Source organism: Staurois parvus, unplaced genomic scaffold (genome assembly GCF_062004578.1).
Source record: "Staurois parvus isolate SC_StPar_1 unplaced genomic scaffold, SC_StPar_1.0 ptg000053l, whole genome shotgun sequence".
NCBI lineage: Eukaryota > Metazoa > Chordata > Amphibia > Anura > Ranidae > Staurois > Staurois parvus.
Window position 1 is genome coordinate 2,472,480 of NW_028317849.1, and position 21,818 is coordinate 2,494,297.

A 21,818-nucleotide genomic window follows, 5' to 3' on the forward strand; every position below is an offset into this window, starting at 1 on the left:
CTTCCAACCACTCCATCCCCCACAGTTTTACTTATTGTACCACTATCCCCTCCCTCCTAGATTGTAAGCTCCAAGGAGCAGGGCTCTCAATTCCCTCTTGTATTGAACTGTATTATTGCTGTATTGTCTCCCTCCATAATGTAAAGCGCTGAGCAAACTGTCTGCTCTATATAAATCCTGTATAATAATAATAATTTATTTCCTGATTGATATCTTCTGATAATTAATTGATCTATAGCAGGGATGTCAAACTGGTGGCCCTCCAACTGTTGCGAAACTACAAGTACCATCATGCCTCTGCGAGTCATTTATTTATTTCAGGTACTTATGTAGCGCCATCAATTTACACAGCACTTCACATATATATATTGTACATTCACATCAGTCCCTAACCCTCAAGGGGTGTACAATCTAAGGTCCCTAACTCACATTCATACATACACATACAAGGGACAATTTAGACTGGAGCCAATTAACCTACCAGCATGTCTTTGGAGTGTGGGAGGAAACCGGAGTACCTCGAGGAAACCCATGCAGTCCCAGGGAGAACATGCAAAATCCAGGCAGGTGGTGCCAGGGTTGGGATTTGAACCAGCAACCCTAGTACTGCCAGGCGGAAGTGCTAACCATTTAGCCACTGTGCTACCCAAGTCATGCTCGTAACTGTCAATCTTGCAATGCCTCATGGGACTTGTAGTATGGCAACAACTGGAGAGCTGCCAGTTTGACACTCGTGATCTATAGCATACAACCCATTTGATTGATATGCCACAGATAGGGAAGTAGATTTTGATCGATAGTTGAAGGATATAATTGGTAAATCTATAGCTGATTGAACACAGATTGTACTGTCAGATTGTAACATATATAGTGACTCTAAAGCTTTCTACATATGTTACAATCTGATTATACAATCTCCTTTAGATCTGTCAATAACTATGTATTGGAAGGACCTCCTTGATGGAATACTAATTGGTTGGTTGATTAGTTTAGGTAGGTCCTCCCATTACATAATTTTTGTAAATCTGAAGTTGGTTATGCAAAGGTTGTAAAATGATAATTTGATAAATGAACAATTTATTTTCCGATCATTCTCTCCTGATAGGAACAACCCACCTACAGCGGACAACGTATTTGATCGTTTTGCCACAGATGGAGAAGATACATTTTGATTGATGGTTGGAAGATATGATCGTAACTTATTGATTCCACCATGCAATCTCATAATTTATCGATCCGAATATTCTTGAGTTCATGCCCAAAGCATTTTAGTGCTGCCACCCAAAGCAACATGAGTGCCCTGGCTGATCGGTGCGGTTTGATCGAATTTGATCTAAATTGAGCCAAAATCATTTAAAAGGGAAGTTATGGCGATTTGATTGTTTGCTGATTTGATCAGGGTATAAAATTTAAATGTGTATGGCCACCATTATGAAGAATTTTATCCCCCTCCACCCCCCCCCCCCCAAGACATCATTGATTGCCTGTAGTCACATGATGACTTGTGTAAATAAAAAGATGACTAGATCTAGTGGCATTGTAGTGATTGATATTCGATCCGTCCATGTAGTCTAGGCGTCTCGATCCATTTGTGATGTGGGGATCCAGCATCTCCCATTGTCAGCCTCCCTCCCACTCAGAGCTCCACACCCCTTTCCATTTAGGAAGGTTGTAGGAGCCGAGAGCGGCCAGCAGGGTTCGCCGGCGAGCAGCGCTGAGCGGTGCTGATGCTGCTGCCGGGCTCAGTTTCCAGCTGAGAGCTCTGCCTGTGTGATTGATCCAGCCTACCGAGGGGCTGGAGATGGCCAGACTGACGGAGAGAGAGGCGAGGAGGCAACAGCAGCAGCATCCCCCGCAGCAGCAGCCCCGAGCCTGCCCCATGAGCGGCCCCGAGCCCCCTGCTCAGCAATCAGACAGCATGAAGGACCTGGACGCCATCAAATTGTTCGTGGGGCAGATCCCTCGCAACCTGGAGGAGAAGGACCTCAAGCCTCTCTTCGAGCAGTTCGGCAAGATCTATGAGCTCACCGTGCTCAAGGACCGCTACACCGGCATGCACAAGGGTGAGCCCCACCTACCTACCTACCTACCTACCTATCTCTGTCCCATCGATGGTCCGTTCTCGGCACTCATTTCATAAGCAGCCTGACCCTTCTTTTATTACTCTACTACACCTCACATTCATTGATTCACCAAGGGGGACCCCAGCACCCAACCCTCCCCAGGGTACCCCCACCTACAACATCCCAAAAAAGCTTCTAGAACCTCACATCCTCTCCTTTTATAGGATTTTCTTTTTCATTCCTGCTCAATTGATTTGTCCAACTTATCTCCTATGGTACAGAACCAAGCCAAGGTGCCTACCCCTACATCTCACCCTTCAAGAAAGACCCCCCAGTTCTAGGATCCCCCCAATAAGGTGACATGTAGATTAATGCCTACCAGCCTGCGTCACTGTCACATTATACACTGTCATACATGCACCCTGCTCCATGCTTATTAATGAGTGCTCACTATGCAGGCCAACTCAACCCACACTACACTCTTCAACTCGCCCAGCAGTTGTTGAATATACTGTATGTATATATATATATACACACACATACACATGCAGTATTATAGCTACCATATACAAATCATACCTCACATTACCTATACAGAAACCTGAAGATATCACAAAAGGTATTCTATGGGTACAATTATACTCACATACATATATTATTTTTTTTACAGCGTATAGTTGTAATTTATCTATATGTTATCATCAAATCTACAAAGACATATTCCCTATATAATAAGTTAGAGATATCATAAAGGTATACCATGGGCACATTTTACACACACACACACACTGTGTGTGTGGTGTGTATATGTGTGTGTACAGGAGCGGACTGACAACTCATGGGGCCCCCGGGCAACAGGAAATCATGGGGCCCCTGTGTCCTCGCCCACACTCAAAAAAGACTATGAAAGGTACCAGAGGCATCTCATGGGGCCCCCTACTGACCCCGGGCCCTCGGGCAGTGCCCGAATGTCTAAATGGTCAGTCTGCCCCTGTTTGTGTGTGTGTGTATATATATATATATATATATATATATATATATACACACACAGTGTGTATGCACATATTTATGATATAGAAAGTTTGAGATAATATAATGGATGCAAATGTACACATGTACACATACATATAAATATATACATATTTTTATTCTTTTTTTACAATCTATAGTTGTAAATAATCTATATACTATTGTCACAGTTACAAGGCACAGAGAAATATGGAAAGCTAGAGGTACATAAAGGTATACTATGGGTACAATTACACACACACATATATATTTTTCCTTTTTTTATACCTAGTTTTTAGTTTAATTCCTGATTGATACCATGGGTTTGATTGTACTCACACACACATATTTTTTTATCAATACATAGTTGTAGATATCATTTATTAACATCATAGCCATAAAGCACATCCTTTCTTTATGGAAAGTTAGAGATGCCATACATTATACTATGGACCCTATTTTTTTTCAAAACATAATTGTAGATATTATTTATTACCATCAAAACCACAAGGCACATATTTCCTATCAAGAAAGTATGATATATCATAAAAGTATACAGGCACACACACACACACATATATATATAATTTACAACCTATGTAAAAAATCATATATTAATACATAATATATATATATATATATATATATATATATATATATATATATATATATATATAAATATATATATATATATTATGTATTTATATATGATTTTTTACATAGGTTGTAAATTATATAAATATATATATTTTATAATATGTATATAATATATATATATATATATATATATATATATATATATATATATTTAAAAAAAAAATATATATATATATATAGCTATAAGGCACACATTTTCTTTCTGGAAAGTTTGAGATATCATAAATGATACTATGGGTACACATACAAACATACATATTAATATGATTTTTTAATATAGACTATTTACAATATTTAGTTTAATTAATAGTTAGATAATATTTAGTTTACTACCATGATATACTATAGACACACACACATATTATTATGATGATATTTTGTAATATGTAGTTGTAAATATTCAATATTCGTGATTTGTGTAGTGTGATTTGTGTAGTGTGATCTGTCAAATTGCTTTGGTTAATGTTGTCTAAAAAAATGAGCCTGAATAAAATGCAGTTTTTGCAGTAGCAATACATCTCTTGTGCCCTTTCCAGACACTTATTTCATTGTTTTTTTTCCAGACTCATTCATTATTATGTTCTGTTAATGTGCCAATTTCTGCTTGTCATACATTGTTTTATGCTTTCATGCTCTGTTACTGCTTTCTCTAACCTAATTTATTTCTCCGTAATGTATTTATTTATCCATACTAGTGTCACTGAAGCTTAAGCTACCCATATGAAAAAAAATGTAGTTTGTCTAGTACTAGAAATGTATACACAATATTTTTTTCAACATCAGTGGATATCCTGCAAGGGGAATTCCTATTGAAAATTTAGAGGAAAGGAATCTGTGTTGGAAATTTTCAACTGGTTCTCCATTTCTGTATATTACGGGCCTTTTTTTCTATATAGCACTCAGACAATATCAAAATAGTGAAGTGTCATATCAATGAATGGACTTTTAGTGCTCAGATCTATAGTAATTGAATGGGAAATGGGCAAAACAAAGTGAAGGCCAGATTAGGAGCAGGCTGGTTTATAAGATAGTGCCACGTGTGTAATAAGGTGGAGACTGCAGTAAACCATAGCTGCCAATTTACAGAAGTCAGGTCAAATCAGTAAAAGATGAGGTCAGTAAAATAGAAGTATGCTCAAAGATAACAAGTTAATTAAAATTATTTCAAAATAATAGCAATAAATACTTAGGCATGTATATGTGTGCATCTTCTAGAGACTGACCCTTGAGCCTTTCTGATTGGATGGACATGCTACTTATGTATTACCAGCTTATAAAATGCCTTTCCCATAAAGCTGAAGATTGGTTAAATGCAATGGGGTTTATTTACTAAAGCTGAAGTGCACAAAATCAGGCTCACTTCTGCACAGAATCCAATCAGCTTCCAGGTTTAATTGGCAAAGCCTGATTGGCCAAGCTGAGGTTAGAAGTTGATTGGCTATCATGCACAGCTGCACCAGATTCTGAGTGAAATAGTTTTAGTAAATTTCCCCCCAATGTGTGTTAGGATGTAGGCATCAATCAGAAGTCATCTTTTGCTGATCTGTACTTAGACTTCAGAGATTAATGGATTTGTAGGTGTTGCTTCACTCAAAGCCTAATTGTGCCATCAGCTATCATCTCAAGTACATTAAAGAAAAAGGTGTAATAAGTCTTACAGTTTTTTCTTCTTTAGAAGGAAGCCCCAAATTGAGTAGAAAAGTCTGCTTCCTGCCAGCATGCTGCAGAGAGGATCCTTGCTCTCTTTGTGAAAGTAGTGGTTTCTTTTCTGAGGTCCAACAGGTCCCCTGCTGAGTCAGAGCAAAAGCTCACCAGTCTGTACAGTTCAAGCTCCCTGCTGATTGGAGTGCCCTATCTCAGACCACTGCTTCCACACAGAGAGGATGTGTCCTTCTCCAGTGCTTGCTGACAGAAGACAGGCTTTTCTACTATGGCTGGGGCTACTTTCTAATAAAAAAAGACTCAAGAGGAGAGATATACTAAAACTGGTTCACTCAGAATCTTGTGCAGTTGTACATGGTAGCCAATCAGCTTCTAGGTTCAGTTGTTTTATTAAAGAAGAATTCCAGGATAGGCATAAACAAAAAAATCACCCATAGTACACCCCCTATACAAAACACTAAACAGTTAATAAAATTTGGAAAATCCTTACCATTGAGGAGAAAGGTTTATTTGAATTTTCATGACCTCATCTCTGTAATTCAAAAGTTAACAGCATCTGATCTGCCAAGGAGGAGGTGTAACAGCAGGGATGACATCATATCCTCTCCTCTCTCTCTTAGTAAAATGAAACTACAGTTCCCATCAACCACAGGGAATTATAATGAATGTGGGTGGGTACACTAGGCCTGTACATGTCAAATATGTCTGAGAGTCCCGGCCCACCCACCGCAGCAAGTGGGGCTGAATCACATCACTGCTTCCTGGAGAAAGAACTACAGAAGGGATGTGCCAAGACCAGTGGCTGGGTGAATAGGAGCCATAGCAGCCACTGGTCTTACAAACAGGAAACCAAAGAGAATTAACAGTTTGATTTGAAAATTAATAGGCTATTTCAGAGCAACTACTGAGTGAACCAGAAGATGGATGACATATTCAGTGAAGGTAGAAAATTTGCAACAAGGACCTATAATGAAGTTTTTGCCCAGAGTTCTGCTTTAAGCTTCGGCAATAAAACCTGGAAGCTGATTGGTTTCTATGCAGAATTGCACCAGATTTTGCACTCTCCAGTTTTAGTAATTAACCCCTTAAAAGTTTTGTCTTGATACACCTGGAATGCATTTAGGTAATTCAACCTGAAAAGTTGAGTTTGGCTCTAAAACATCAACTTTTCTCTTTTTATTGTAAACTATCACATATGTTCAAAACAGCTCTTAAAGAGGAACTACACCCTACCTAGCCAAAATTAAACTGAATTAAATATTCCTAACATTTGAACCTGTATATGTTAAAAAAAAAAAAACAGATTTACTAATCCATAGAGTCCAGCATTGTCTTCCTCGCGGGTTTTCCATTCACTACTCTCCTGCGGCGCTGTCTTGATCCGGGGTATGCGCAGAAACTCTGCACCTCAATGCCTGGTCCCATAGACCTGGCAGAAACCAATCACATAAGTGCAAATGCACAAGATCTTGCGAAAATGAAGGAAATAAAGTTTTTAAGGAATAAAAAAGGCATTAATTTAAGAAAAAAAAAATCTGCAATAGCGTAAAGGGGGATGGAGGCAGGAGATAGGAAGTAGTTCAAATGGGGGAACATTTGCTTTCAATAATGGGATGTGTGATTTTATATATATATATATATATATATATATATATATATATATATATAATCTAATGTACAGATTACAGTGTTTTAGAATGTGCAACATACACTGAGGCATACAAAGTGTAGGTAAGCTCCATACATACTGTGTGTGTGTATATATATATATAACATTTTTATTATTATTATCTTATACTTTTTTCTTTTTTTTTAAATCTATATTCTTAGTTCCTTATGCTATCTAGTTCTCTCTTGTTATTACCTTATGGTATGCACACACATCTTATGCTTTATAGTGATCTTGTCACAGGCTCCCCACCATTCTTTCATCCTTCATCTCTCACAAACCACCTGCTGTTTGTCACACCTTCTACTATACTCCTTTTCCCATATCATTACTGTCATATTGTCATTCATTGTAGTGCCTTACCCCTAGGACTACCATCTCCTTTCTTTTATTACACCTGATTTATTTTCCCACTTTCTTCATACTACTATTTTACAGCCATGCTAATTTTATATCCATACTAACATAATGTGTTTTATTCTCTTTATTTACCTTATCATCCATTTTGAATGTTACACTCCTTCAGTACCCTGACTACTCTCTCACTTCTCCCCAACACTCTAATTATCAGCTCACTTTCATCACATCATCGTATCCAAATGTTCTAATTAGGACCGGTGCTACTCTGTTTTCCTGCTTATTCAGGAAGGCAACCTTAAATGAAATGCCAAGTGCGGATTTCAGCTTGCTGAAGGCATAGCCATTAAGAGGCATTTTTCTGATTGGTTGCTGTGGATAACTGCACCTTTTTATGTTGCCTCTGCAAATCTTCATAATGTTACATAAAGTTCCTGAATGAGATTCACATTAGGGGGCAATACGTTCTTTATTAACTGTAAATTGTCAAATTAAGGTCATGAAATTGCAATTGATGTATGCATATATTTCAAAACAAAAAATTTATACCATGGCTGCATAATGATGGATTTTTCTTTATAGTAATAGATGTCCTGTGTTATTTAGGGATGTTTATTCTATCCATATAAAAGTAAATGAAAGCGTATCTAAACCTAAAAACAAAAATGTTAGCTACTGCAGTTTACTAGTCCTTGGATGTGGTGGCTACTATAGGTTTCTGTTTTACCACCTTTTTTTTATTATTATTATTATAATACAAGATTTATATAGCGCCAACAGTTTGCTCAGCGCTTTACAATATAATGGGAGACAATACAGCAACAATAAAGTTCAATACAAGAGGGTTAGGAGGGCCCTGCTCCTTGGAGCTTACAATCTAAGTGGGAGGAGCTAGTGGTACAAAAGGTAATAACTGTGGGGGATGGGCTGGTGGGAGGAATAGAAGATTCCATTTTTAGCTGAGGGCAGGATAGGCTTCCCTGAAGAGATCGGTTTTCAGAGATCGTCTAAAAGTAAGCAGAGTAGGAGATAGTCTGATAAATTGGAGTAGAGAGTTCCAGAGGATGGGGGAAGCTCTGGAGAAGTCCTGGAGATGAGCATTGAAGGAGAAGCCAAGGGAGCTAGAGAGCAGGAGGTTGTGCGAGGAGCGGAGAGTAAGGTTTGGGTGATATTTGGAGACAAGATTGGTGATGAAATTTTTATCCTTTATTTTCAACAGTAGGGATGAGCTTAGGTTCGTATTCAGTTCAAATCCATGTAAGTGTCAGGCTGTGTGAGTGTGTGAGCTGCAGCTGGGACATCTCCCCAACCTCCCCCCCCCCCCCCCGCAGCTGCATGTGCACAAAGGGGCGGGGACGCTTGTGATATCATTCACCTACTATGGCCACGTGGCCATATTAGGTCAATGGCAGTTATGTAATGAGTATTTCCGACTCTTTGCAGAGGGCATTTGACAGGTAGTGAGGTGGCAGTTATAACAACACTTCCTGATTTAACCCTATAATGCCCCAATTGCGTGCATTGCACACGGTTGCAGTGCAGCTTCAGTAAACCTAATAGGAGAGTTTGACAGGCAGCACCACCCATCAAATTCAGCACCTCAAGATAAAAAAATCTGGACCGTGATGCTTTGTTCATAGCCATGACATCTGTACAGGTGTATTGGAACAGTTCAGGTAGGTGGCCGGTCTACTAGTCTCTGGAGGAACAACAGAGACACCCTTGGACAGTGCATTGTCTGGAGAGCATAATGTTAGCTGGACTAGTAGATTTAGATCGACTTTACATAACTTACAGATTGAAGCCTAACTCCAAACACTAATACTTTTTAGACAGTTACATGAACTGTTTTATGGAGGGATAAAGGTCTTGTTTGTTAAATGGTAATCTAAACACTCTAACTGCCAGTTTTACTGGACAGCTTGTGGAAGCAGGACTAAACGCCCACCGATTTAACTGTTTCCCAAAACAGTTACATTCGAGGCATGCCATGAAACTGTCACAGTTCTCCCATTTTTCTTTTTAATCAGATCTTATTTTATTTCAAAACGTTTTAAAATATACACAAAGTGATCAAAATGTAACTATTCAAAACAACATCAAAACGAAGAAAGAAAAAAATCCTACATAAAAAATAGAGCATACTTAAATGCGATCGAAGCAATGAATTAGTACATAGCATACTAACAGTCAACTAAGATCAGATTTTGCATATAGTCCCCACTTTTAGTAAAATGCAACTATATCTTAAAGGGCCTTGAAACCTAGCTCAATACCGAACTCATGTGGTCAAGCCAAGGTGACCAAATTGCATCAAAGCTCTTTTTTTTTTTAACAGATAGAATTCTATTGACCATAGTGCAATTTTACACATGTAGAACAGAGAAGAAGCAAATCAGACAATTTTAGACAAAATCACATGTCACTTCAATAATAAGACTTCTGTAAGGCAATAACAGACCATGTTTTCCAAGAGATCTTCTAATCAAGTGTGAGAAGGAAACAGGGAGAAGGAAGGGGTAGTGAGGAAAAAAAACAAAAAAAAAAGCATTGCCCCATGGGGGAAAAATGGAAGGGTGGAGAAGAGAAAGGGGGGAACTGGAAGGATGGAGGGGTAATGGAAAGGAAAGGAGGGGGGTGAGGGGTACTGCAAGAAAGGGAAGAGGGACTAGTTGGAAAGGGAAGCAAAAAAAGTTGATAAGAGGAAAAGAGAAATATATCAGCTAGTCAAAAGTAAGTTTCCTATTATCAACCCAAGCTGACCATATTTTCCTGAATTTGTGAGGGCAATTATGACCCACATACGTGAGTTGGTAGAGAGGAGGGACTGCATTGATCACAGACCTCCAAGCAGATACTGTCAGAGGGTCCGCCAACTTCCACTTAGAGAAGATTGTCTTCCTAGCATAGTATGCAGCAGATAGAAACAGCTTCTGTTGAGAAGTAGCAACGAGATTATCAGTTATGCCCAACAACAGTAGTAAAGGATCCATGGTAATAGGAACAGCACTGACCTTGTTTATGTCTGCAACCACCACCGTCCAAAAACCCTGAATATGTGTACAGGACAAGACCATGTGTAGGAGATGACCCACCTCTGCTTGACATTTAGAACAATTTGCTTGACCAGTATGGAAAGTGGCTGACAGTCTCTGAGGAATGTAATACACTCTATGAAGGCTTAACCTCCCTGGCGGTCTAGCTAATCAATATTTTTGAATGTCAAAGCGGTACATTGTTTTGCATGGAAATTTGTTGTTTTATATTGTAGGCATGTAATTCTTGGGAACAACTCACTTAAATCTGTCCAAACTAGAGTCTAATATAATAAAATTTGAAACACGAAATCATAAATTATAATAAATAATTATAAAAAATAATAATAATAAATGTAATTCAATAATGTAATCAAACCAAAAACACTGACATTTGAGATAGAGCGCCAAGTTCGTACATCACTGAGCTCATTCGCAGAATCGTTTTCAGTGTCTGATGACGAATTTTCCCATGAATCACTATCGCTCAATTCTGCAAGTGATTCTAATTCACTATCGCTGTTTTCTAGTCTAAAACCGCTTTTGACCTAAAGGGACGCTTTTTGGATGCCATGGACATTCTCAAGTTTCCAGGCAGAATGAACAGTAAAAGTGCAGGCAGGGCACAGGACAAAGCACTAGGGACAAAATTTAGGTGAAATGGTTTGATATAGTAATGTAATCCTAACAGATTACAATGTATTGTGTGTATGTCATATTTTTACTTTTTTGAATCTCCCGCCGGTTCTGCCCCCCTGCGTACTGACACTCACAGGGAACGGAACCCGGGAGATGGATGCCGGCATCGGCCGGAGGACACAGCAGGAGGACATCGCGGGATCGCAGGATAAGGTAAGGATCAAGGGATCGCAGCAGAAGCACTATAAAGTAATCCCGAGTGTGGCTCGGGGTTACCTCTTTTGGTACTGTAAATTAACCCCGAGTCACACTTGGGATTACCGCCAGGGAGGTTAAACTATGACTTAAGCTGAACTAAGCGATCTCTAGCTGAAATCATCTGGGGAAGATATTGCTGGAGCCCATCCTCCCAGTCCTCACTAGTCACGGTGCCACACATTATGTAAGCTGGTGAATTTTGCATCTCCAGCTGTAAGTCTAAGGTATGTAAAAGAAAATGGTCTATTTATATTTTGAGCAGTTAAAAACTTCTCTACTGAATGAGAGGCCAAAGTGACGGGGCTAGGGAACTGCGCCCGTATCGCATGTTGGAGCTTTAAAAATCTGAACTTCCAGGCGGATAAGTGGAATTGACTTCTCAACAGCAAATGAGCCAAATTAGGATTTCCCCAAAGGGGAGTATGGGGCATCAAACCTCTTTAATGAATATCTATGAAAAAAAATGTGTTTTTCATAACAAATACATTTATTAAGATCAAATATCCAGTTGGATATGGTCAAAGGGTGCAGGTTCACTCAAGGGCAATTAGCCCAATAAGCATGTGAGCGGATCAACTGTAAGATTCACATCTAGAAGCCCATTAAGTGTGCCCACAACTTCCTCCCAATACCTCTGGAGTTTTGGGCAGCACCACAGTAGGTGTATCAGGGATCCTGAATTACCACATCTAAGGCAGACTGAGTCAGCTCTGAAACTCTTATACACACAGAAATTCAGGGGTCCTATAAACCCTTTGAAGAATAAAAATCTGGGTTAGCCTGTGTGAAGGACAGAGTGAGACAAGGGGAAGTGCCTGAAGAATCTCTTCCCAAACATTATTCAGAATAGGCCCAATGTCCTGCTCCCACTTTACCCTGGAAGGCAAGGAGAAGGAGTGAAAGGAGCTCTCTAAAAGGGCTAGATAGGAAGCTGGGGCGTCTGGTACACTCTATCAAACACTGGCACTGGAGAAAACCAAACTAGGAAAGAGGAGAATTGAACCTGCAAGGCATGTCATAGCTGCATATATTGGTAAAACCTAGGGTTCAGAGAAAATTCAATTTTCAGCCACTCAAAATATTTAAGAAACCTGTTCTCATATAGTTGTGCAAGAGCATGAATTCCTGCCTGCTCCCACCTGAAAGCCCTGCAGGATAAACAACTCAGGGAGCCTCTGATTGCCCCATAAAGGACTATATATATTCAGTTTGGGAAGAATTCCCTAATAACCTCTTAACAGTGTCCCATACCTTGTACATCAGCATACAGGTGGGCATTTTGATAAGCGCAGAACACCCTGACAGCCCTTCCAGTGCATACAGAAGTGAACTACCCTGAAAAACACATTGAATTAGATGGTAAGAGGTACTAAACAGAACCTCAGAGTCCCACTGTACCAGATGTTGAAATTGGCCAGCTAAAAAGTAAATAGTTCATACAGTTCTTAACCAACTTCTCAATTCATCAATAACTGATCACGTGCAGCACCATGGCAACTGCAGATCCAAAAGAGGCTAAAATGGCAGCTTCCTTAGCTGCAAAGTAGATATGGGTTTAGTTCCGCTTTAAATTCAAGGCATGCCTTAAATAATATTTGTTATAGCTATTTGTGTACTTCTGTCAACTCTCAATCGAAATATCAAGTAATCAAATGGCTGATGTCATATCTGATCAAATGTGTGGCACCATGGCAAATGTAGGTTATACAGGAGATAGAATGGCCGTTTCCTTGGCTGTAGAGGATAGAAGGAAGTTGAAAAATAACTGACTTACTGTCCTGACAACTAGGTAAAAATCAAGAAGAAAAGTCTGAACAAAAGAAAGCAAATGCAGCCACCACATTTAAGGATTGGTAATCTGCAATATATTCCATTTTTGGTATTGTGTTGAGATAAGATTTAAGTCAATAAGCATTCCATAGTAGGAATGGCCAATCTTTTTTACAAATACTTGTAACTTACGTTGCTATGTAAGGACCATTGCAAAGATCTCAAGCTGTTTAATATTGCCACAATAATCATTGGTTCTACCACTTGAGTGTATCTGCTTCATCTCCACATCAACTATTACTCTTGACACTCTGAGCAATGACACTGCTACCTTTACGCTTCCTCCCAATTAGAGTTCATCATATACTGGTCTGATTTTGTCAGGGTAAATTCTGATTGGTTGTCGTGGGTTACTGCACTTAACATTTAACACATGTGCAATGTTTTGTGGTGTACTGCAATAGAAAAACAGGACCATGTCCATTTTTTGTGCATTAAAGTACGCAATTAACCTATTCAAAATGAATAGACTGCCTTAATGCAGTGCACCTTAATGCACGGTAATACGATGCATTAATACACCTGCACGCAGCATATCGTCTAAATGCTCTTATTACAATTAAGTGTCACTAAAAACACATCAGAAAAAAACTATCAATAAATGCTGCATTACATGATGTTCAAACGCACTCAGTCCGGATGTTTGTGGAGCGGCACCATAGACTTGAATAGGAGGCTTCAACTCCTCCTGACTGGACCAGAGGCGTCCGTTTTGCCGCGACGCTAACACTCCCGTTTGAACAGCACCATGTGCTGCAATGTGCAGAATTTTTCCAGGCGTTTGGGAAACAGTAAAAATGCCTCCCAAACGCCTGTCTGCCACTTGCTAACAAGGCTAGTGTGAACGTAGCCTAAGACCCTCCCACTGTTAGTGAAATTTGACCACACCCACTATTTGATGCTATTTGGAGGGTGCGTGTGTGTAGGGGAAGGGGGTTTTGGGGGGCCATAGTTGAGTTCCTGCTCCTATTTTCAGAGAAGAAAAGCCCTGGTTTTACTAAAGAGAATGTCTGAAAGTGAGTACACACCTGTAAAGAGTGGAAATGAGCAAGCTTTGTGTGTAATTTGAGCTTCATCTTTTTAACTTTTCAAGAAGTAGGTTATTTTCCATAAAGTGGTTCAAGTGAGCCTGGTAAATGTAAACCTTACCTTATTAGCAATAAATCACTCCAAAAGGCCAGATCCCTTGATTCCTGGTGCATCTACCAGTAGTCATCAAGGAGAGGACTGACCAGTGGTGAGAAAAGGGGGTAGTCGGGGTTAAAAGGTTCCGCAATGAACATAACTGGTCGCAAGGGGCTGCATAGCGCAGAGGTAAACCACATTTTTCATTTTACTGTCCCATTGGTCTCAGATTAAAAATCTGTCCATGATCGACCACTTAAAATTTTCTATAGATGTATTTGATAAATGTGTAATTTAAATCTTGGCAGGCTTGAAGAAACTGTCCTTTACTTAGAAGATTTGTTTGGACTGTATTAAGTTGAGTTTGGTGCTCAACACTTTCCTCTATAGCAAACTAAAATCCAAATCTTCTATTGGAGCCTTAAGCAAATGAGGTTACACAAGGGGTTATGCAGTACCAGCAAATATTAATCAACTGCCAGTCTGCCTCCCTCACATGTGTATGCTCTGCCTTGATTACACTGAGATTATTAAAATGTCTAGTAATTGAAATGGTGACACTCCTGCAAAATGAGTAATATGTGTATTTTATTCATACACTCTGAAAATGAGTAGGAATTAGGACACAGCAGGAATTGGACTGGGAACGTTCTCTCTTTGAACAATTTAAGAGGTTAAGTTTACCCAATTTTAAAGTTATTATCCATGTCATGAAGTTAATAATTGTCTACACATCATTTATTGGAGATAACATTTTTTATAGGAAAGGCTTTATTCACACGTGAACCTTGGGGGCAGTAAAAACAGGCAGTTGAGCCATGGTTTTACTGCCCCTCAAATGCCTTCCTGAGCCAGGGAATGCAGCAAATCAAACAACATATCACATTCGGTGGGCGTTACCACTGCCCGCCACAACCATTGGAAGTCTATGGGCCTGCAAAGCATGTGATTGCAGCTTGGTGGGATGGCATTTACAGGGTTACATAAGGCAGTGGGGGAGGGAGGAGTGATTATGGCTGCCAAACATGTGAATGAGATCAAAGGGATCGGATCAACTATATGTAACATCCTACTAGAGCAGTGGTTCTCAACCTTCCTAATGCCGTGACCCTTTAATACAGTTCCTCATGTTTTGGTGACCCCCAACTATAAAATTATTTACCCAGTAATTATAATTCATGAAGTGTCGTTTTACCTCCAATACTGCTGCTTTCTACACAGTAGCTGCTTTCAACACAGTAGCTGCTTTCTACACAGTAGCTGCTTTCAACACAGTAGCTGCTTTCTACAAAGTAGCTGCTTTCAACACAGCAGCTGCTTTCAACACAGCAGCTGCTTTCAACACAGTAGCTGCTTTCTACACAGTAGCTTCTTTCAACACAGTAGCTGCTTTCAACAGAGTAGCTGCTTTCAACACAGTAGCTGCTTTCAACAGAGTAGCTGCTTTCAACACAGCAGCTGCTTTCAACACAGCAGCTGCTTTCTACACAGTATAATATATGTGTTTTCCGATGGTCTTAGGTGACCCCTGTGAAAGGGTCGTTCGACCCCCAAAGGGGTCGCGACCCACAGGTTGAGAACCACTGTACTAGAGCATCATAAATTCTACATTGTTGGGACCAATATTGAGTCATAATTTGGACAGTCTGGAAAGTAGACTGAACTTGAAAGTTTTTATGAGGCCGGATTTCAGCATACGCTCACATGTGCTTTTCCTGTCTTCTGTCACTCTCATTCTCTCTCCTCCTTGAGAGGTGGAGCCATTAGTGGGTGGGGTTAGGAACATTTTCAAATGGTTTCACAGTAGGTGTTCTCAAAACATCAGATTTTATACAGTAAGGTAAATGTTATCAGTGGGTTAGATTGGTGTACTACCACTATGCCCGGAAGTAAACATTTACCCAGAATAGGTGGATTGCACTCTTTCTAGGCTTTGCAAGGCTTAAAGGATAAGTTCACCTTTAGAAAAAAAAAAAATTCAGGCACATCTTTTTGGCAGGTAAAAAAATATGCATTTATTATTTTTTTTTACTTGGAGCCTGTAAAGCATTGCAACCGCGATCAGTAGATCGCGGGTGCCATGCAGGACTCCTGCAGACTTGTCAGTGTATCTGTCTGCTTTCACCTCATATGGGCTGGCATACATACACTGACAGGAAAAGTGAATGATCTTCCACAGCGCTCAACTGTGCCATGGTAGTTCATTGACAACTGCAAGCCAACAGCCTCAAAGGCTGTCGGTACTTGTGCTTTCCCATTCACAGAACTCTGTGAATGAATGGTGCGGAGCCCTGCAGGACCACATCTGTTTTTTAAATGTTGACAGCAAGTGGAAGGAGAAGACCCCTAGCGTGCTGTCACTAGAGGCAGAGGAGTGGGCGGTGGCTGAAAGAGTGGTAATTATTATTATTATTATTATACAGTATTTATAAAGCGCCAATAGTTCGCTCAGCGCTGTACATTACAAAGGGAGACAGAACATGTGACAGAACAATACCAATACAATGCAAAACATGAGGGGATCAAGGGCCCTGCTCTTTCGAGCTTACAATCTAGGAGGGAGGGGGTGGTGGCACAGGAGGAGATAGCTGTGGGGGATGGAGTGGTAGGAAGAGTGGAGGAGGGAGGCAAGTTAGCAGGGGGTGGGGTAGGCTTCCCTGAAGAGATGGGTTTTCAGGGTGCGCCTAAAGGAGAGGAGAGTAGGTGATAATCTGATGGGTTGGGGCAGGGAGTTCCAGAGGATGGGTGACACCCTGGAGAAGTCCTGGAGGCGGGCATGGGAGGAGGAGACCAGGGAACTAGAGAGAAGGAGGTCTTGTGAGGAGCGGAGTGTGCATGCTGGGCGGTACTTGGATATTAGGTCAGTGATGTAGTTCGGGGCAGTATGGTGGACAGCTTTGTACGTCAGCGTTAGGATTTTGAATTTGATCCGTTGCGCAATCGGAAGCCAGTGGAGGGATTGGCAGAGGGGGGTGGCGGAGACAGAGCGGTTGGAAAGGTGAATGAGTCTGGCAGCCATGTTCAGGATGGACTGAAGAGGGGATAGCCAGCGGCGAGGCAGGCCAGCGAGGAGGGAGCCGCAGTAGTCGAGTCGTGATATGATGAGGGAGTGGATGAGCTGTTCAGTGGTTAGGAACGTGCGGATTTTGGCGATGTTGCGGAGGTGGAGTCTGCACGAGTTTGTTAAAGATTGGACTTGGGGCTGGAAGGATAGGTTGGAGTCCAGAATGACACCCAGTACTCTGGCCTGCAGGGCGGGTTTGATGGTAGCGTTGTTGGATGTGACGGAGAAATCAATGGGGGGTGGTGTCCGGGCTGGGGGGAAGACAAGAAACTCGGTTTTGGAGAGGTTCAATTTAAGGAAGTGGAGCGACATCCAGTCTGATATGTCGCTCAGTAGGTGTGTGATTCGGGCTGAGACCAAGGGGGTGAGGTGGGGGGTTGAGAGATAGATTTGTGTGTCGTCGGCATAGAGGTGGTAGTTGAAGCCGTGAGAGTGTATGAGTTGGCCAAGGGAGGAGGTATAGATGGAGAAGAGAAGGGGCCCGAGGACAGAGCCTTGAGGGACCCCAACAGAGAGGGGGAGTGAGGGGGAGGTGGTAGCATTATAGGTAACGCTGAAAGAGCGTTGTGACAGGTAGGATGAGATCCAGGAGAGAGCAGAATCTCTGAGGCCGAGGGAGTGTAGTTTTTTGAGGAGGAGGGGGTGGTCGACTGTGTCGAAGGCCGCAGAGAGGTCAAGGAGTAGGAGCACTGAATAGTGTCCATTAGCTTTGGCGGTTAGCAGGTCGTTGGAGAGTTTGAGTAAGGCAGTTTCGGTGGAGTGTAGGGGACGGAAGCCGGACTGTAGGGGATCGAGGAGGTTGTTGTCGTTGAGGTGAGAGCATAGGCGGGTGTAGACTAGGCGCTCGAGGAGTTTAGATGTAAATGGGAGCAGGGAGATGGGTCTGAGGTTGTTCGGGTCATTGGGGTCCAGGGAGGGCTTTTTAAGTATGGGGGTGATGTGTGCATGTTTCAGAGGGGAGGGGAAAGTGCCTGAGGAGAGGGAGAGATTGAAGATGTGGGTGAGGGAGCGTAGGATGGAGGAGGAGGAAGGTCGTAGGAGTTGTGAGGGGATAGGGTCGAGGGGGCAGGTGGTGAGGCGGGCATCAGAGAGGGTCTTGGAGACTTCCTCGATGGTAGTAAGGTCAAAGGTGTGGAGTGTTGGGAGAGCTTCAGTATGAGGAATGTAGGGTGGGGTGGAAGAGGAGGTCAGAGCAGTGGTGGGGCCGTGGGAGAGGGGTGATGAGGGGGTAGCTGAGTGAGGGTGAAGGGGGTTGGAGAGAGTTTGAGCAGCGACGAAGTCCCTGCGGGTTATGTCGAGGGGGAGGGGGGATAAGGGGGTAGCTGTGTGAGAGGGGACAGGTTGAGAGGGCGTGTGAGTTGCGGCAATGTCCTTGCGAATTGTGTCAATTTTGTTTTTGAAGTGATTGGCAATCTCAAGGGCAGTGAGTGAGGTGCTGGGTGGAGGAGGGGGTGGAGAGAGTAGAGAGTTGAAGGCAGAGAAGAGTCGGCGAGGATTGGAGGAGAGGGCCTTGATGAGGGTCAAGAAGTAGGCCTGTTTGGCAGCATGGAGGGAGGAGGTGTAGGTGCGGAAGGCAGATTTGTAGCGGGTGAAGGCTTGTTTGGATTTGGTTTTGTGCCATAGTCGCTCTAGGGCACGACTTTGAGGGTTTTGGTGTGATCAGTCTGCCAGGGCTGGAGCGGTCGGGGTCTGGTGTTGCGTGTGGTTAAAGGCGCTAGTGAGTCAAGGGCTGTTGAGAGCGCATTGTTGTAGGCGGTCAAAGCCAAGTCGGGGCAGGACAGGGGGAGGATGCGGTCGTGGAGTTGATCAGCTGCAGAGTGGAGGGAGGCAGGGTTAAGGTTGCGGAGGTTACGGCTGGTAGTAGTGTGACATTTGGAGGGGTAGGCGTTGGAGGACGAGGAGATAGAGAAGGTGATCAGGTTGTGGTCAGAGAGAGGGAAGGGGGTGTTAGTGAGGTTGTGGGGAGCGCATCGGTTGGAGAAGACAAGATCAAGGATATTTCCGTCGGAGTGGGTGGTGGATTGTATGCACTGTGCAAGTGCAAAGGAGGAGGTTAGGTGGAGGAGACGGGCTGTGTCCGGGTTGTCGAGGTTGACAGGGATGTTAAAATCCCCAAGAATTATGGTGGGTAGCTCAGAGGAGAGGAAGAAGGGTAGCCAGGAGGAGAAGTCATCCAGGAAGCGGGGTATGGATCCAGGAGGCCGGTATATCACAGCAATCTTCAGGGGGGTTGGGGAGAATAGTCGGACGCAGTGGGCCTCGAAGGAGGAGAAGGATAGGGAGGGGGGAACATGTTCCCAAAGAAGAACTTCGCCTTAAGGCTGGTTTCACACTGATGCGGTGCGGAATTCGCAGCATTTTCTGTGTGAATTCTGCACCGCATCAGAATCGCACCCCGTTAATGCTAACCGCTGCGGGTGTGTATGTTAAGTAAACAACACCCCGAAATCTGTCCGCAAAACGTGGTGCGATGTGCAGAATCGGATCGCATAGGTGTGACTACCCGTGCAATCCAATTCTAGTGAGGACCAAAAAAAGGGTCCTGCACCTTTTTAGTGCGGGTGCGGTGCGACTTGTATGGCTCTAATTGCATCGCACACAAATCGCATGTGATTTGCACAGGAATGTGGTGCAGTTCCTGTGTGAATCACATGCGATATATCGCACCACATATGTGAACCAGGGGCGGACTGACAACTCATGGGGCCCCCAGGCAATAGGGGATCATGGGACCCCTGTGTCCTTGCCCAAACTCAAAAAAGCCTATGAAAAAGGTACCGGGGCATCTCATGGGGCCCCCTACTGACCCCGGGCCCTCGGGCAGTGCCTGAGTTTCCAAATGGTCAGTCCGCCCCTGATGTGAACCCAGCCTTAAAGTTGAATTCTAGGCATTCCCAGGTATGTATCCATTAAAATAATGAACTTAATTTTTTAAGCCTGGTATCAACCTCTTTCATTCCTCCTGCATATAACTTTTTGCTGCAGATCAGTAGTCTTACGGTGCCGGGGCTCAAAGGCTGAGAACGGTGCTGGATCCTTGGATAGGTGAGTGTCTGTTTATTAAAAGTCAGCAACTACAGTTTTTGTAGCTGCTGACTTTTAATTTCTGCAGAAATGTCTGAAAAACTACTTTAACAGTTCACTGAGTGATTTTGCTTGTTGCATGTAATTGCTCTTTAATTAGTAGACTAAGGAGTTCAGATGGGTAATACTGGAGGCTATGGCTTGAATTCCACAGAGCCCATGGTAGGTAGTGCAGGAAATTTTCTGGCTTTGGATACAGATATAGCAAAAACAATCTGGCATTCCCAAGGGAAAAAGTCTTCATTAAAGTGTACAGTATCCAAACGAAAGCAGTCTTTAGATGTGGTGGCTGTATTTGGTTCTCTTTCAAGGATTTTCTTCCTATTATTTTCACCAGGTGATCTTGCCAGTAACGCTTCCTATCCTAGGATGACAACCCTCACTCTCATATCTATTTAGAAGTAGTGTTGTCACCAGAGGCGGACTGACAACTCATGGGGCCCCCGTCCAATAGGGGATCATGGGGCCCCTGTGTCCTTGTCCAAACTCAAAAAAGCCTATGAAAAAGGTACCAGGGGCATCTCATGGCCCTCTTCTGACCCAGAGCCCTCGGGCAGTGCCCAAGTTTCCAAATGGTCAGTCTGCCCCTGGTTGTCACCCTAAGATGGGAAGTATATTATGACTACAGAACACATCCTTCTCTCCTTTACTCTATAACAGCAGTTTGTAGTCTGCAGAGAAAGCTGAGAACATTGCTATCTGATAACAGTCAGCACAAGCTAAAAGCACAGTAAAGCAGGCCACACATCAATCGTTCTTTTTTTCCCATTTAACCAGTGGGTTGAAAAAAAAAATTGCGCAATTCCCCTATCCATACATTCGGTGTGGATGAGGGAATCACTGAGTTATTGTATTCTGACAGAGGGGAGACTTCCCTGCCGTCAGAATGCACTGATAAGTGTTGCTGGTTTTAGCCGGCTGATCACTTGGGAAAAACTCAGCAGGCTGCTTGTATAGAAGTCGATTGGTAGATTGACTTTTGTACAACCAGCCTGCCCATACATAGATTAAAATCTCAATTCATGTATGGCCCCTTAAGATACCAGTCCCCTGGATTATTGGCAGAATGAACAGTTATCAGATAACAGGACATAGTAAGAACAGGCAGAGAGCACAATAATTCCAGCCTGTTGGATTTCTGGCAGGATCAACAGCTATCAAGCAGATAACAAAATGCTTTCACTGGTATATTTAACAGACCACAAGGGAGCAAATAAGGAAAGTTATAGGCTTATATACACTTTAAAGATGATTTTAGGTAGATTTAGTTCTATTACTAATTTATGTCTTATGTTAGGTCTTAGGAGTAGCAGTCAAAATATCTAATTCAATTATTTATAATGTGCTGTACAAAATCTATAATGGGA

General features: G+C 42.2%; 1 protein-coding gene across 2 annotated transcripts in view; it reads left to right on the top strand.

Annotated features, from left to right (window-relative positions):
• Positions 1-1,708: 1,708 nt before the first annotated feature.
• Positions 1,709-21,818, top strand: part of CELF5 (CUGBP Elav-like family member 5) — a 184,028-nt gene continuing 163,918 nt past the window's right edge. Inside the window, exon 1 of one of the 2 annotated variants that reach the window (XM_089667192.1) lies at positions 1,709-2,063. In XM_089667192.1, the coding sequence (XP_089523318.1) occupies positions 1,802-2,063 (262 nt within the window). In that variant the 5' untranslated portion in view covers positions 1,709-1,801. The remainder of the gene's footprint in view (positions 2,064-21,818) is intronic. The other variant, XM_089667183.1, reaches the window with a different exon arrangement.